This window comes from Ahaetulla prasina, chromosome 3, assembly GCF_028640845.1.
Source record: "Ahaetulla prasina isolate Xishuangbanna chromosome 3, ASM2864084v1, whole genome shotgun sequence".
NCBI lineage: Eukaryota > Metazoa > Chordata > Lepidosauria > Squamata > Colubridae > Ahaetulla > Ahaetulla prasina.
Window position 1 is genome coordinate 13679767 of NC_080541.1, and position 13250 is coordinate 13693016.

The 13250-nt window shown below is 44.1% G+C and overlaps 1 protein-coding gene across 1 annotated transcript in view; it reads right to left on the reverse strand.

Annotated features, from left to right (window-relative positions):
* Positions 1-13250, reverse strand: part of TG (thyroglobulin) — a 201823-nt gene that overhangs the window by 133781 nt on the left and 54792 nt on the right. Inside the window, exons 15-18 of the mRNA XM_058175193.1 lie at positions 12947-13103; positions 7219-7434; positions 4215-4364; positions 1094-1264 (exon numbers count right to left, since the gene is read on the reverse strand). Of these exons, the coding sequence (XP_058031176.1) occupies positions 1094-1264; positions 4215-4364; positions 7219-7434; positions 12947-13103 (694 nt within the window). The remainder of the gene's footprint in view (positions 1-1093; positions 1265-4214; positions 4365-7218; positions 7435-12946; positions 13104-13250) is intronic.

Consider the following 13250-nt stretch of genomic DNA (forward strand, 5'->3'; position numbering starts at 1 on the left):
CCAGAGTTCCTCAGCCACTTTCTGATCTAGCAGAATTCTTGATAAAGGATCCCTGGCTTCTCCCATTTCCATGAAATTTCTTTTTCAGTCTTGCAAGATTGATGTCAGCTCTTCGAGATACAAGGCTACAAATTCCTTCTGCTTGGGGAAAAATAGACAAATAGAAATGCTGTCCTTGTTTACCTTCCCTTACACTCACATTTACACGCACAAACACACACACATACACACACACAGAATAACATATGGAGGACTTCAAGTGATGCAAACCAGAAGCAAAAGGTTTACTACCCTAAACCTCCACACCCCTAGAAGGTCAATTAAGGATAAAAACTACAGCTGGAGATGCTAATTAGGATTACTATTATTAACAAGTGAAGGCTGTTATTATGGTAACCGCTATTATTTTGAAAACAGGTTTACCTTTTCCCTGGGATACATGATACCTTAATGAATAAGGCACCTCAAGTAGAGTCGTGTAACCTGCACACCAGCCAGCCCACCCCAAGGAATGTGTCTCCTCTTACAACTTCTCTGAAATAAATGCCAAGGGGTTGAATTCGGGATCAGTTTAAGGGACCACAAGTGCCAATTTCATCCCCAAGGATTACGGAGAGAAGATGAAACAACGTCCAATTATTTCTTGCTAAAACAATTAAGGCCTGTTGCAGCTGGGCCCAAAAGGAGTACTCAGCGTTCCAAGTCTTAGAAAGAAAGAAAGGGAGGAAGGGAAGAAGGAAAACAAAAGAAGTTTATCTTGAGACACATGGATGCACTTTTGTTGAAGTTGTCTATGGAGAATCTCAATCATCTACATCAGGGGTCTCCAACCTTGGCAACTTGAAGACTTGTGGACTTCAACTCCCAGAATTCCTCAGCCAGCAATGTCCACAAGTGTTGGAGACCCCCTGATCCAGATCTGTGGTTGTCCCAAAGGTGCTTCTCCACAAGGCAACTGGGTGTCTAGGTTTTTTCCTTGAAAACATTTTTTCATTTTTGAATGAAAAAAAAAAAAGTCCAGTTGCCTTCTGGAGAAGCACCATTGGGTTACATCGAAGTTCTAGGTCCAGGGAGAACTTCTATGTCTACTCACCCGAACACTGCGAATCCGTCAAAGGACCACCTGCCTCTGTCCAGTCTAATCTCTTTCCAGTGCTGTCAACACAAAATGACTTTCGGGTGGAAGGATCTTGGTAAGAAAGTCTATACTGGCCATTTTCATCACACCTCTCAGCTTGCTCATTCCTCTGGCAATCAGTCATACCTGGGATGGGCACAGAATCAAAAAAAAAAAAATTGGTGGGAAAGAATTCCATTCGATAGAAGAGAATATTTGCCGCTCAGGGTTGAATAGTGGACTCATTGGTGTTCACCAGTGGTGGGTTGCTACTGGTTCTCACCGGTTCGGGCGATGGTGAGGTGAGAGCGAACCGGTTTGCTCCGACTGTTAGTCGGGCCCTCCCGCCCGCCCCTGCGCTATACCTACCTATATTCATTCATTTTTAGCCCAGTTGATAGGAGTGGCAGAGCGGATTGCCGTGCCTCAGCTGCTCTGAAATTCAATGCGCTTGCACGAAGCGCAAGTTTGGCGTGCGTGCTTGTAAAGCGAGCATGCGTGCGCAAAGCACATGCACAAAGCAAACCGGTGGTAACACGCGTTGAAACCCACCACTGGTGCTCGCTGAGCTTGGTTGATTGCTTGCAGACATTTCATTACCAAACTAGGTAACATCATGAGTGCTACTGATGATATTACCTAGTTTGGTAATGAAACGACTGCAAGAAAACAACCACTTTCAGAGACCATTAAGGACTCCAGAATTCCATTTGTTTGTGATCCTCCAGTCAAGGACCTTTCTGAATGAATCAGATCTTAAGTTGAAGTTTCTGTCGCCTATTTTTCAATGAATGTTTCCTTCACTGGGCTAGGTGTGAATTCTGTACAAAACTATAAGGTGGCTGTTTAGCTTTGGCTTAGCATAATGTGCAAATATTACGTTGAAACTATTGTATCTTATTCAACAGGCCTTAATTAAGGGAAGCAATGCAAACCCAGAATTCTACCATCTTGCTCTTCCGTTATTTGTTGACCCAGCCATATCCAAAACAGATGGTATGAACATTGTGTAGGAGACCATATTATAACCTATAACATTGCTTGCTTTGCTTCAGTGTGTTGTGTAAGCCCACCCATTCTGCTTCTTAAACCAGGACTTACGACAGTGTTACATAAGAACTCAGATAACTATAGTTCACTTAACCAACCTAGATAATTGTGATTTATCCAATGATCAGTCCTTATTTTAGGGCCGGGATGGCGAACCTATGGCACGCATGCCAGAAGTGGCATGCAGAGCCCTCTCTGCTGGCATGCGCGCCATCGCCTAAGGTCAGATCTCCGTGGTGTGTCGTGTCCCACTCCTCTGCTGACGGCTGGGTCAGGGAAATCCGAATCAGGCGTGCTTCTGCAGCTCTGCCAAAGTCCTAGCAAAGTTCTCAAGGCAGGCAGGAGACCAGAAAGTGACTTCAGCAAGATAAGGTAGACTTTGCCTGACTCAGAGAATGCCACAAAGCAGATCCTTTATATAGGCCATGGGGTGAGGCTCCATGACTCAGCACTTATCCTGGCCTGCCCCTCCCTTCCTTCTGTTGACACCGCTTATCAATTCTCCTGAAGCGAGGGTCACTCCAGTCTGCAGCTGTTGGTAATTGACCTTCCTCAGACTCACATGCTGTGGGGGAGGGGGAGGGGTCTAGTTGCTCCGTTTGCCTGGGCATGGAGCCAGGGCTGGGGGCTGGAGGCGCTTCTTCCTCTTCGGCCTGTCTGGGCATGGAGCCAGGGCTGGGGCCGGGAGGCATGCTAGGACATTCCTCAGCGTTCGGAAGCAGATAAGACGGGCCCGGCTGCGGGGAAAGCGGCCGAGGCACAATATGGTGTTTCTTTCTTTCATGAGCTTCTGTTTCCCTGCAAACAACGAAACAGAAGCTCGCAAAAGAAAAAAGATCCTACCTCCTGCCATGCTGCTGGTGTTGGGATGCCCCGCCTCCCGCCAGTCAGCTGGTCTCTGGGTCTCTGCTGCGCATGCCTGCATGTCTGCGCATGAGCACGTTTGCATACATCTGTGCACGCATGCATTCACACATGTCTGCACCTATGCATCTTTGCACACGCACCTTTTCATTTGGGCATGCGTGCACGTGCAGTTTGGGCACTCAGTGTCTAAAAGGTTCACCATCACTGGTTTAGGGCAATGTATGAAACTGCATGATTGGATAAGGATAACCTTTCTTTACTTTGTTAAACTACTGGAAACCGGTTTATAGAACATAAAATAATAGGGTTGGAAAGGGACCTTGGAGGTCTCCTCGTCCAACTCCCTGCTCGAGCGGGAGACAAATCTGGATCATCTGGAGAAATGATCACCCAGTCTTTTTTCTGAAAACCTCCAGTTCTGGGGGAGCACCCAGAACAACATCTTCAACATTCCCGTCTGGATTATTGCAATGCTCTCTACATGGGGCTACCCCTGAAGTGCACTCGGAGGCTTCAGTTAGTCCAGAATGCAGCTGCGTGGGTGATTGAGGGAGCCACGTGTAACACCGCTCCTGCGCAGTCTGCACTGGCTACTTGTGGTCTTTCGGGTGCGCTTCAAGGTGTTGGTCACCACCTTCAAAGCGCTCCATGGCTTAGGGCCCAGGTACTTACGGGACCGCCTGCTGTTACCTCATGCCTCCCACCGACCCGTACGCTCACACAGAGAGGGTCTTCTCAGGGTGCCGTCCGCCAAGCAATGTCGGCTGACGGCCCCCAGGGGAAGGGCCTTCTCTGTTGGAGCACCCACCCTCTGGAATGAACTTCCCGCTGGTTTGCGTCAACTACCTGACCTTCGGACCTTTCGCCGTGAGTTGAAAACGCATTTGTTTATCCAAGCGGGACTGGCTTAATTTTTAAATTTCTTGAATTTTAATAATTTTAATTGGGGTATTTTAACCATGGGTCAAATTTGACGGTTTTAAATCTTTCGGCCACTAATATAATATGTTATTTTAATTGTTGTTTTAATCTGTATATTGTTTTTGTTTTAAATCTGGCTGTACACCGCCCTGAGTCCTTCAGGAGAAGGGCGGTATAAAAATCTAAATAATAAATAAATAAAAATAAATAAATAAACATCAAACAGAAAACGCATCATGCATTTTTCCAAGACTCTTACAGTGATTGGCTCTGAAAGCTCCAGGAGAGATGGTCAGTGTCCCAAGAGGACATTTTGCACAGAAGTCACTTCCTGCTTGGTCTTGATAGAATCCAGAAGGGCACGGAACGCACCTCTCGTTCTGATAGGAGGAACCTGGAGGACAGACAGCTGCAGATGGAGAAAAAGGTTTATTATTCCATTGCCGTGATGGCGAACCGATGGCACGTGTGCCCAAAGTGGCACACAAAGCCATGTTGCCCTGGCACGCGCAGTCTTGCCTGTTTGACTTCAGGGTTTCTGGCTCGCATGCGCACACGACGATCAGCTGTCCTTCGCGCTTGCGGCAGTGCTGAAAACTGGCCTGTGCATGCGTCCCAGCCAGCTGATTGTCGGGCGTGCAAATGCGCTAGAACCCGGAAGTTCAGCTTTTCCAGAGCATGACGCCAACTAGCACACATGCCTACCAGAACTCAGAAGTTCAGTTTTTCTAGAGCACAATCCCTTCATGCATGCGGCAGTGCTGAAAACTGAACTGCGCATGCACGCCGGCCAGCTGATCATCAGGTGCACAAGTGCGCTGGAACCCAAAAGTTTGGCTTTTCCAGAGCGCGGCCCCAAATAGCGTGCGTGCATGTGCAAGGCATTTCCAAGCGACCTTTTCCGCCATTGCTGTTCTATGGAATAATAAATCATCCTCTTTTCAAAGCAGTAAGGAGGAGTTAATTTTAATATGCTGCAATGTACTTCCCACAGCAGTCTTGAAGGGTCGATATTAAAAAATTCTATATGAGCTGAGACCAGGGGTGAAATCCAGCAGGTTCTGACAGGTTCTGGTGAACTGGTAGTGGAAATTTCGAGCAGTTTGGAGAACCGGCAAATACCACCTCTGGCTGGCCCCAGAGTGGGGTGGGAATGGAGATTTTGCAATATCCTTCCCCCGGGAGTGGGGAAGGAATGGGCATTTTCTGAATCCTTCCCCTGCCATGCCCACCAAGCTATGCTCACCAAGCCTCACCACGCCCACCAAGCCACACCCACAGAACTGGTAGTAAAAAAAATTGGATTTCACCACTGGTTGAGACTATACCTTTGTGGACAAGAGGCTATCAAATCTACAGGTCACATCTTACTATACTGCACCTTCTAAAACAGGGATGTCAAACTTGATTTCATTGAGGGCCACATCAGGGTTGACTTTGACTTCGGGGGGGGGTGTCTGGGGGCATGGCCAGGGCGGGCGTGGCCAGCTCAACGTCACTTGTGTCAGGAGTGCCTGTGGTGGCCCGAATGCTCTGCCAGAGAAAACGGGCTCCAGAGCGCCATTTTTGGCTGCAATGGTCTCCTGCAACCCTCTGCCAGTGAAAATGGAACTCGGGAGGGCTGGTCCTTCACTGTTTACAGGGTGGCCCCATGGACCAGATCCAGTGGTGGGATTCAGCCAGTTCGCACCACTTCGGGAGAACCGGTTGTTAACTTACTGAGCAATTTGGTGAACTGGTTGTTGGAAGGAATCATTAGGGCAGAGAACCGGTTGTTAAATTACTTGAATCCTACCACTGACCAGATCTAAGCTCCTTGTGAGCCAGATCTAACCTGTGGGCCTTGAGTTTGACACCCATGGTCTAAAAGGACTCATGGACCCATCTCATAACACCTCACCTAATAAAATATCTGGAAAACGCAGATCTTTTTTTAATGTTCAGTTGCTGTTATTGGATCAGTCCAATGTAATCTCCTTGAATATAGCTAAATTTTGTTATACCGCCTGCAAAATTAGGCAGACTTTGACTGCCCACTGACAATCCACCACTACTTGGATCATTAAATATTATCTTGTATTTTATTTTTTTTATTTTTTTTGAATGCTTCTTATTTCTAATGCTGGTCTGTGACTGTAATAAAGTTACTATTTCCAGAAAAACAGAGAGAAAGAGAAGAGATATGCACAGATATTTATCCAAACGGAGAAACTAAGTTGTTACTTCAAATTCTCTCTAGTTCAAAATACTTAAAAGTAAGGTTTCCATTTCTGCCAGCTAGCACAATTAACCAGATTTTTTTCCATGTCAAAGATTAACTAAATGTGTTATTAATAGTGATATAGGTATAGAGTGGGGATAAATCATTTCAACCCATTATATTCTCTTAAATTGTTCCGTGAAACAAGTATATATTGTGTTTTTCAGCAAAAATCTGAAATAGACTTATCTCTTCACCCAATAAAAATGGTTCGTACTACGGTATTTTTTTATTTTTATTTTTATTTGCATTTATATCCCGCCCTTCTCCAAAGACTCAGGGCGGCTTACACTATGTTAGCAGTAGTCTTCATCCTATTTGCATATTTATATACAAAGTCAACTTATTGCCCCCAACAATCTGGGTCCTCATTTTACCTACCTTATAAAGGATGGAAGGCTGAGTCAACCTTGGGCCTGGTGGGACTAGAACCTGCAGTAATTGCAAGCAGCTGTGTTAATAACAGACTGCATTAGTCTGTTGAGCCACTAGAGGCCCTTAGACATTGTAGACACTTTATATTTGCTTAGCCTTTTACAGCTATCTAAATGAAGATTCTTTCTCTATTTATAAGCCATCTGGGGTCACCTATGTGTGAGTTGGGCAGCTATATAAATTTGTTTAATAAAATAAAAACCAATAAAATAATTTGTTCTTGTCTTAAGGGAGACTTTTGGTAAAGCTAAGTGAAAACCAAAACCTTTCTCTTTCCAAATAACAAATTAAAAGCAAGCGTCACTAGCCAAATGATTGTTAGGCTCAAAGGACCAGGCCAATATGCAAAAGTCTAATTAAACTGATTTATTGCTAAACAGCCTATGCGCAGGAATCTTCCCAACTAACTAGGTTAGCACCTGCTTAGAATTATATAAGGCTCAATGGAATTCAAGGGAGGTTGGACTCTGTTCACTTGTGGCTATGTAGGGAATTCTAGGCTAATCCCTCTTTTAACTCTCTCTCGCCGGCCAGGTTCTGCCACTCCTTATCCTACATTGATACATACCACATCCTTGAGAATTTGGTATCACTTCTCCACTAGTTAAGACTTTCTGGAAACCATTATTGCACCCCAAGGAAGACACGCCAGAATTTCCTCTTCCAGGAAGGCGGATGGAAGTGTCTGCTTGGAATTGCTTGTTGTCCAAGTGGAGGACAAAGCCACCACTCTTGATCAGCTCTTCAAAACGCCCAAGGAGTTTCTCACCAACCATGGCTTTCTCTGTCAGACAATGATAGAAATCAGGGAACTAAATAGAAGAATTTCAGTGACAAAACACTGACAGATACCATCCTTTGGGTACCTTCCATTGAAACGAATGGATAATTCAAAGAGAAGAGACCCCCCTCTAAGGACTTATTACAGGGTGAAATCCAGCAGGTTCTGACAGGTTCTGGAGAACCTGTAGCAGAAATTTTGAGCAGTTCAGAGAACCCGTAGTGGAAATTTTGAGTAGTTCAGGGAACTGGCAAATTCCACCTCTGGCTGGCCTCAGAGTGGAGTGGGAATGGAGATTTTGCAATATCCTCCCTCCGGGAGTAGGGAGGGAATTGGGATTTTGCAGTATCCTTCCCCTGGAGTGAGGTGGGAATGGAGATTTTGCAGTATCCTTCCCCTGCCACACCCATAAGCCATGCCCACCAAGCCACACCCATGCCCACCAAGCCACGCCTACAGAACCGGTAGTAAAAAAAATGTGGATTTCACCACTGACTTATTACTTTGATTCTTAGGCTTGGATAATTCAAAGAGAAGAGACCCACTCTAAGGATTTATTATTCTGATGAGTAGACTTATTCAAGGTGGCATAAGACATTCCATTTGGCAGCAGACCCAGCAGAAATATCTTCTGGGCATGCATGAATAAACCACGAAGATTAACATTAGACCAACAACCAAGAAGTCATCACTATCCCAATCAAGGAACCACCAACTCAGGCAAACAAGCTAGCAGTAAACAAGAGCCCAATCAACAAACAACCAAGACCTCTCCCACCAACACTGACAAGGCAAGCCACCAATATGTAAAATGGAAGCAAACACCACTCCCAACCAGCACTGATCATGCTATCTAGTTGGGTAATGAAACACCTGCAAGAAAACTGCCAAGCTCAGAGGACACCCAGCACCTCACAAACCAGAAGACCTAGAAATGGCCGTGCCAAAGTTTCAGGAAGATGGAACTTGGTGATTTAAGGAGAATCCTCAGATCAGATGAAGGGCCTCTAAACTATTCATAAAGCTGTACTTGTCATGCCCCACTCCTCCGCTGACGGCCGGGTCAGGGAAATCCGAATCAGGCGTGCCTCTGCAGCTCTGCCAAAGTCCTAGCAAAGTTCTCAAGGCAGGCAGGAGACCAGAAAGTGATTTCAGCAAGATAAGGTAGACTTTGCCTGACTCAGAGAATGCCAGAAAGCAGATCCTTTATATAGGCCATTGGGGTGAGGCTCCATGACTCAGCACTTATCCAGGCCTGCCCCTCCCTTCCTTCTGTTGACGCCACTTATCAATTCTCCTGAAGCGAGGGTCACTCCAGTCTGCAGCTGTTGGTAATTGACCTTCCTCAGGCTCACATGCTGTGGGGGAGGGGGAGGGGTCTAGTTGCTCCGTTTGCCTGGGCATGGAGCCAGGGCTGGGGGCTGGAGGCGCTTCTTCTTCCTCAGCCTGTCTGGGCATGGAGCCAGGGCTGGGGCCGGGAGGCATGCTAAGACATTCCTCAGCGTTCGGAAGCAGATAAGAAGGCCCCGGCTGCAGGGAAAGCAGACGAGGCACAACAGTACTGCTTATTAAGAGCTTGAAGGCTGCTAACTATCCCTTTGGAATTAATTGATATTTCTATTAATCCCTAATCGGCAACAGACAGGCTTACCCTGATGTCCCTACCAAGGATCTTCTCGGCCCTGTTCCATGATTTAATAGGAGCTTAATGGGAAGGTTTTTGTGGGTAGAAAAGGGGGAAAAAACAGGAATGGGCTGCTGGGGGTTCGCAGGGGTTCGGGACAACCTCTAGCTAAGAGTCTGTGCAATTCGGAGACTCCTGCCCCGCACCTCCCAAGAGTCTCCACGCAGCCTGTTTTGGATGCAGGTAAGTGCAGGGCATGCACGGAAACTTGGGGAGGGCAAAAAACAGGCCTACAAGAATTTCAGAAAGGCCAGAAATGGGCCTGTTTCTGGCCTCCAAAGGGCCTCCGGAGCCTGGGGAGGCCATTTTCACCCTCCTTGAAGGCCTGTTTCTGGCCTTCAAAGGGCCTCCAGAGCCCAGGGAGGGCAAAAGCACCCCCCACCCACTGCGGTGGAGGAGGCTGACCAGGCCACGCCCACCATGGCCACACCTACTCAGCAGCCAGGCAAATAACTCCTTGCTAAAAGTTTTGAAGCCCACCCCTGGGAAAAAATAATCTGATTTGCATTCTGAAGCTACTATTTAATGTCATAAGTCAGTGACAGTCACCACGTGGCAAGATGGATAGCAAACAGATAGATGATGGATGGATGGATGGATGGATGGATAATGAGATAGAGATAGATAGATGATAGATAGATAGATAATGAGATAGAGATAGATAGAGATTGATAGATGATAGATGATAGATAGAGAGATAAATAGAGAGATAGATAGATAATGATATATAGAGATAGAGATTGATAGATGATAGAGAGAGACAGACATAATAAGATAGAGATAGATTGATAGATGATAGATAGATAGATAGATAGATAGATAGATAGATAGATAGATAATGAGATAGAGATAGATAGAGATTGATAGATGATAGATAGATAGATAGATAATGAGATAGAGATAGATAGAGATTGATAGATGATAGATGATAGAAAAAGAGATAAATAGAGAGATAGATAGATAATGATAGATAGAGATAGATGATAGATGATAAATGATAGAGAGAGAGAGAAATAATAAGATAGAGATAGATTGATAGATGATAGATAGATAGATAGATAGATAGATAGATAGATAGATAGATAGATAATGAGATAGAGATAGATAGAGATTGATAGATAGATAGATAGATAGATAGATAGATAGATAGATAGATAATGAGATAGAGATAGATAGAGATTGATAGATGATAGATAGATAGATAGATAATGAGATAGAGATAGATAGAGATTGATAGATGATAGATGATAGAAAAAGAGATAAATAGAGAAATAGATAGATAATGATAGATAGAGATAGATGATAGATGATAGATGATAGATGATAGAGAGAGAGAGAAATAATAAGATAGAGATAGATTGATAGATGATAGATAGATAGATAGATAGATAGATAGATAGATAGATAGATAGATAGATAATGAGATAGAGATAGATAGAGATTGATAGATGATAGATAGATAGATAGATAGATAGATAGATAGATAGATAGATAGATAGATAGATAGATAGATAGATAGATAGATAGATAGATAGATAGATGGATGGATGGATGATGGGGGGGGAGAGAGAGCAACTGAGTGATCCTTTAAAATTGCACTTCTCTGAATTTTTAAAACTATGAATTAAAAAGAATATGTCAGAAAAAAGTGCCCAGGTAGATGTTATACATTAGTGAAAATAGTATGCGATGAATCATATTAAAGAGCATCACTCACAAATAAAGTATATACATGATGGAAAAATGCAAGTCTCAAGAAAAATATGTACCAGGAAAAATATGCATTGAGAGCCCTACGAAAGTCTGTGGGGATATGAAAATACCACAAACTGAATTTGAAGACTGGAAAAATTGGGAAATGGCAGGACAAATTTGGTTCCACGTCCTATTTTTTTTTTCCAGTCTTCCAATTCTATTCATGAGCAACTCCTTTTTTTTAAAAAAAAAAAGAATAGAAATAAAATAAAGCTTGAATGAAGGTTTCTTCAGCTGAGGCCTGCCTATTGAGACCGATTTTCCAATCAGGTTTCTAGAAATTGATCCATCGTGTCATCCTGAGGGCTTGGGATCATGCACCCTATACGCTGTACAACTTTACCACAACAAACCTTGCTCTGTTATTTCTCCCTAGTGCAAACATACGTCCAAAATACACAAATACTTGAATTCCTTTCCAATTATCTTACGGTAGCTTATGTTTTTTTTCAACATTTAAAGATTATCTGTGCTACAGAGATGGTATTCAGCCGGTTCGGACCGATTCGCCCGAACCGGTAGCAGAAATCATGGGTGGGCCTGCCCACCCGCCCTGCCTCTATGCTGTCCTATTTAGGCACATTTTTGAGGCCAGGCACATGCATGGAAGGTGCACACGCAAGCAAAGCGCATGTGCAGAAGGCCATGCGCATGTGCGGAAGTGGTGTGTGCGAGTGAAGCTGGCGCACACACGTGCTCACATTTGCAAACCGGTAGGGAAAGTAAATGAATACCACCCCTGCTGTGCTGGTTTATAATATACTCCTACCACAGTTCTTTCTACAGTTATTGACTAAAGGTACGTGCTAGTCGTTCCTGACTCTAGGGGGCGGTGCTCATCTCCTTTTCAAAGCCGAAGAGCCAGCGCTGTCCAAAGATGTCTCCGTGGTCATGTGGCCAGCATGACTCAACACCAAAGGCACACAGAACACTGTTACCTTCCCACCAAAGGTGGTCTCTATTTTTCTACTTGCATTTTTTACGTGCTTTCGAACTGCTAGGTTGGCAGAAGCTGGGACAAGTAATGGGAGCTCACCCTGTTACGTGGCACTAGGGATTCGAACCATTTAACTGCCGACCTTTCAATCGACAAGCTCAGCATCTTACCCACTAAGCCACCGTGTCCCTACAGTTATTGAATAGATCTTAATTACTTCTTTGGTGGTCCAGGATTTTCCAAGGTAAAAAAAACCCCCACATAATTTAGGCCTAAGCTGATGTTATCCTTTGATGGATACAAGTATTTCAGACATATGAGCAAGCCAAGAGCTTTCCTCCATTTAATCCATCCCAGATGCAAGGGATATAAATACAAATAGCTTTCAGAACTGGTGCCCACATAGCCATTCTCCTCACAGACAGCTTCTGGAGGTGGTTACGATTTGGCCTTTCTTAAGGTAATGACAGATCGATACAGTCAGAGTTTAGGAATTCCAAATTGGGAAATGGGCAAGAATGTTGCGGCTGAATTATGAATCCATTAACGGTAACTCCAACCTAACCTAAATAGTATCATTAATACAAAGGAAATCCAAGCTTGATATTCGTGGTATATGTTTCTGCTGGGGTGTTATTCTTTTTTTATTATTTTTGAAGGAGTTTTTAAAAGCTGAGGAAAACTAACCGAATTTCCAGGTTTGAAACAGAAAACCAAGCAATAGTTCCTTCCTTCCTTCCTTCCTTCCTCCCTCCCTCCCTCCCTCCCTTCCCTTTCCTCTCCCCTCCTCTTTCCCTTCCTCCCGCCCTCTTTCCCTCTCCCTCTCCTCTTCCCTTCCCTTCCTTTCTCTTTTCTCTTCTCTTCCTTTCCTTTAGCTTCCCTTCCTCTTTTTTTCTTCTGTGACAAATATATTTAAGTATGATTCCAATACGTAGCACAGTTAAAGCCCAGTTTCTTGTAGTGATGCTAGAGTTCTATGAACTTTCAAAAAGTTAAAACAAACTATTTTTTTTGAATTTTTGATGATTCATAGCAGGCTTTGTCATTAGGTCTCCAATACACTGATGTATCTGGAGAGGATGAAGGCCAGTAATACTTTAGTCAAAACAGCTACATTACACTAGAAATAATAAACTAACCAATGTCATATAAATCAGGAAGTGCAATAGCTGGCACATTTTTGAGCATAGCTTGCCATGTGACATTCACTCCCAGACGATCAGCAGCTGTACACTCAACCACGACAGCAGAATCTCCACAGACTGGAACAGACACCAAGTTCTCCAAAGTATTGACCTTAAAAAGAAAGATCGGATTCTGTTATTGTTGGTAGTGGTTATAGTTAGAATTCAGCCAGAACACTTGTTTAAGCAAACCCTTAAACAAATATTCTATTCTATTCTATTCTATTCTATTCTATTCTATTCTATTCTATTCCATTCT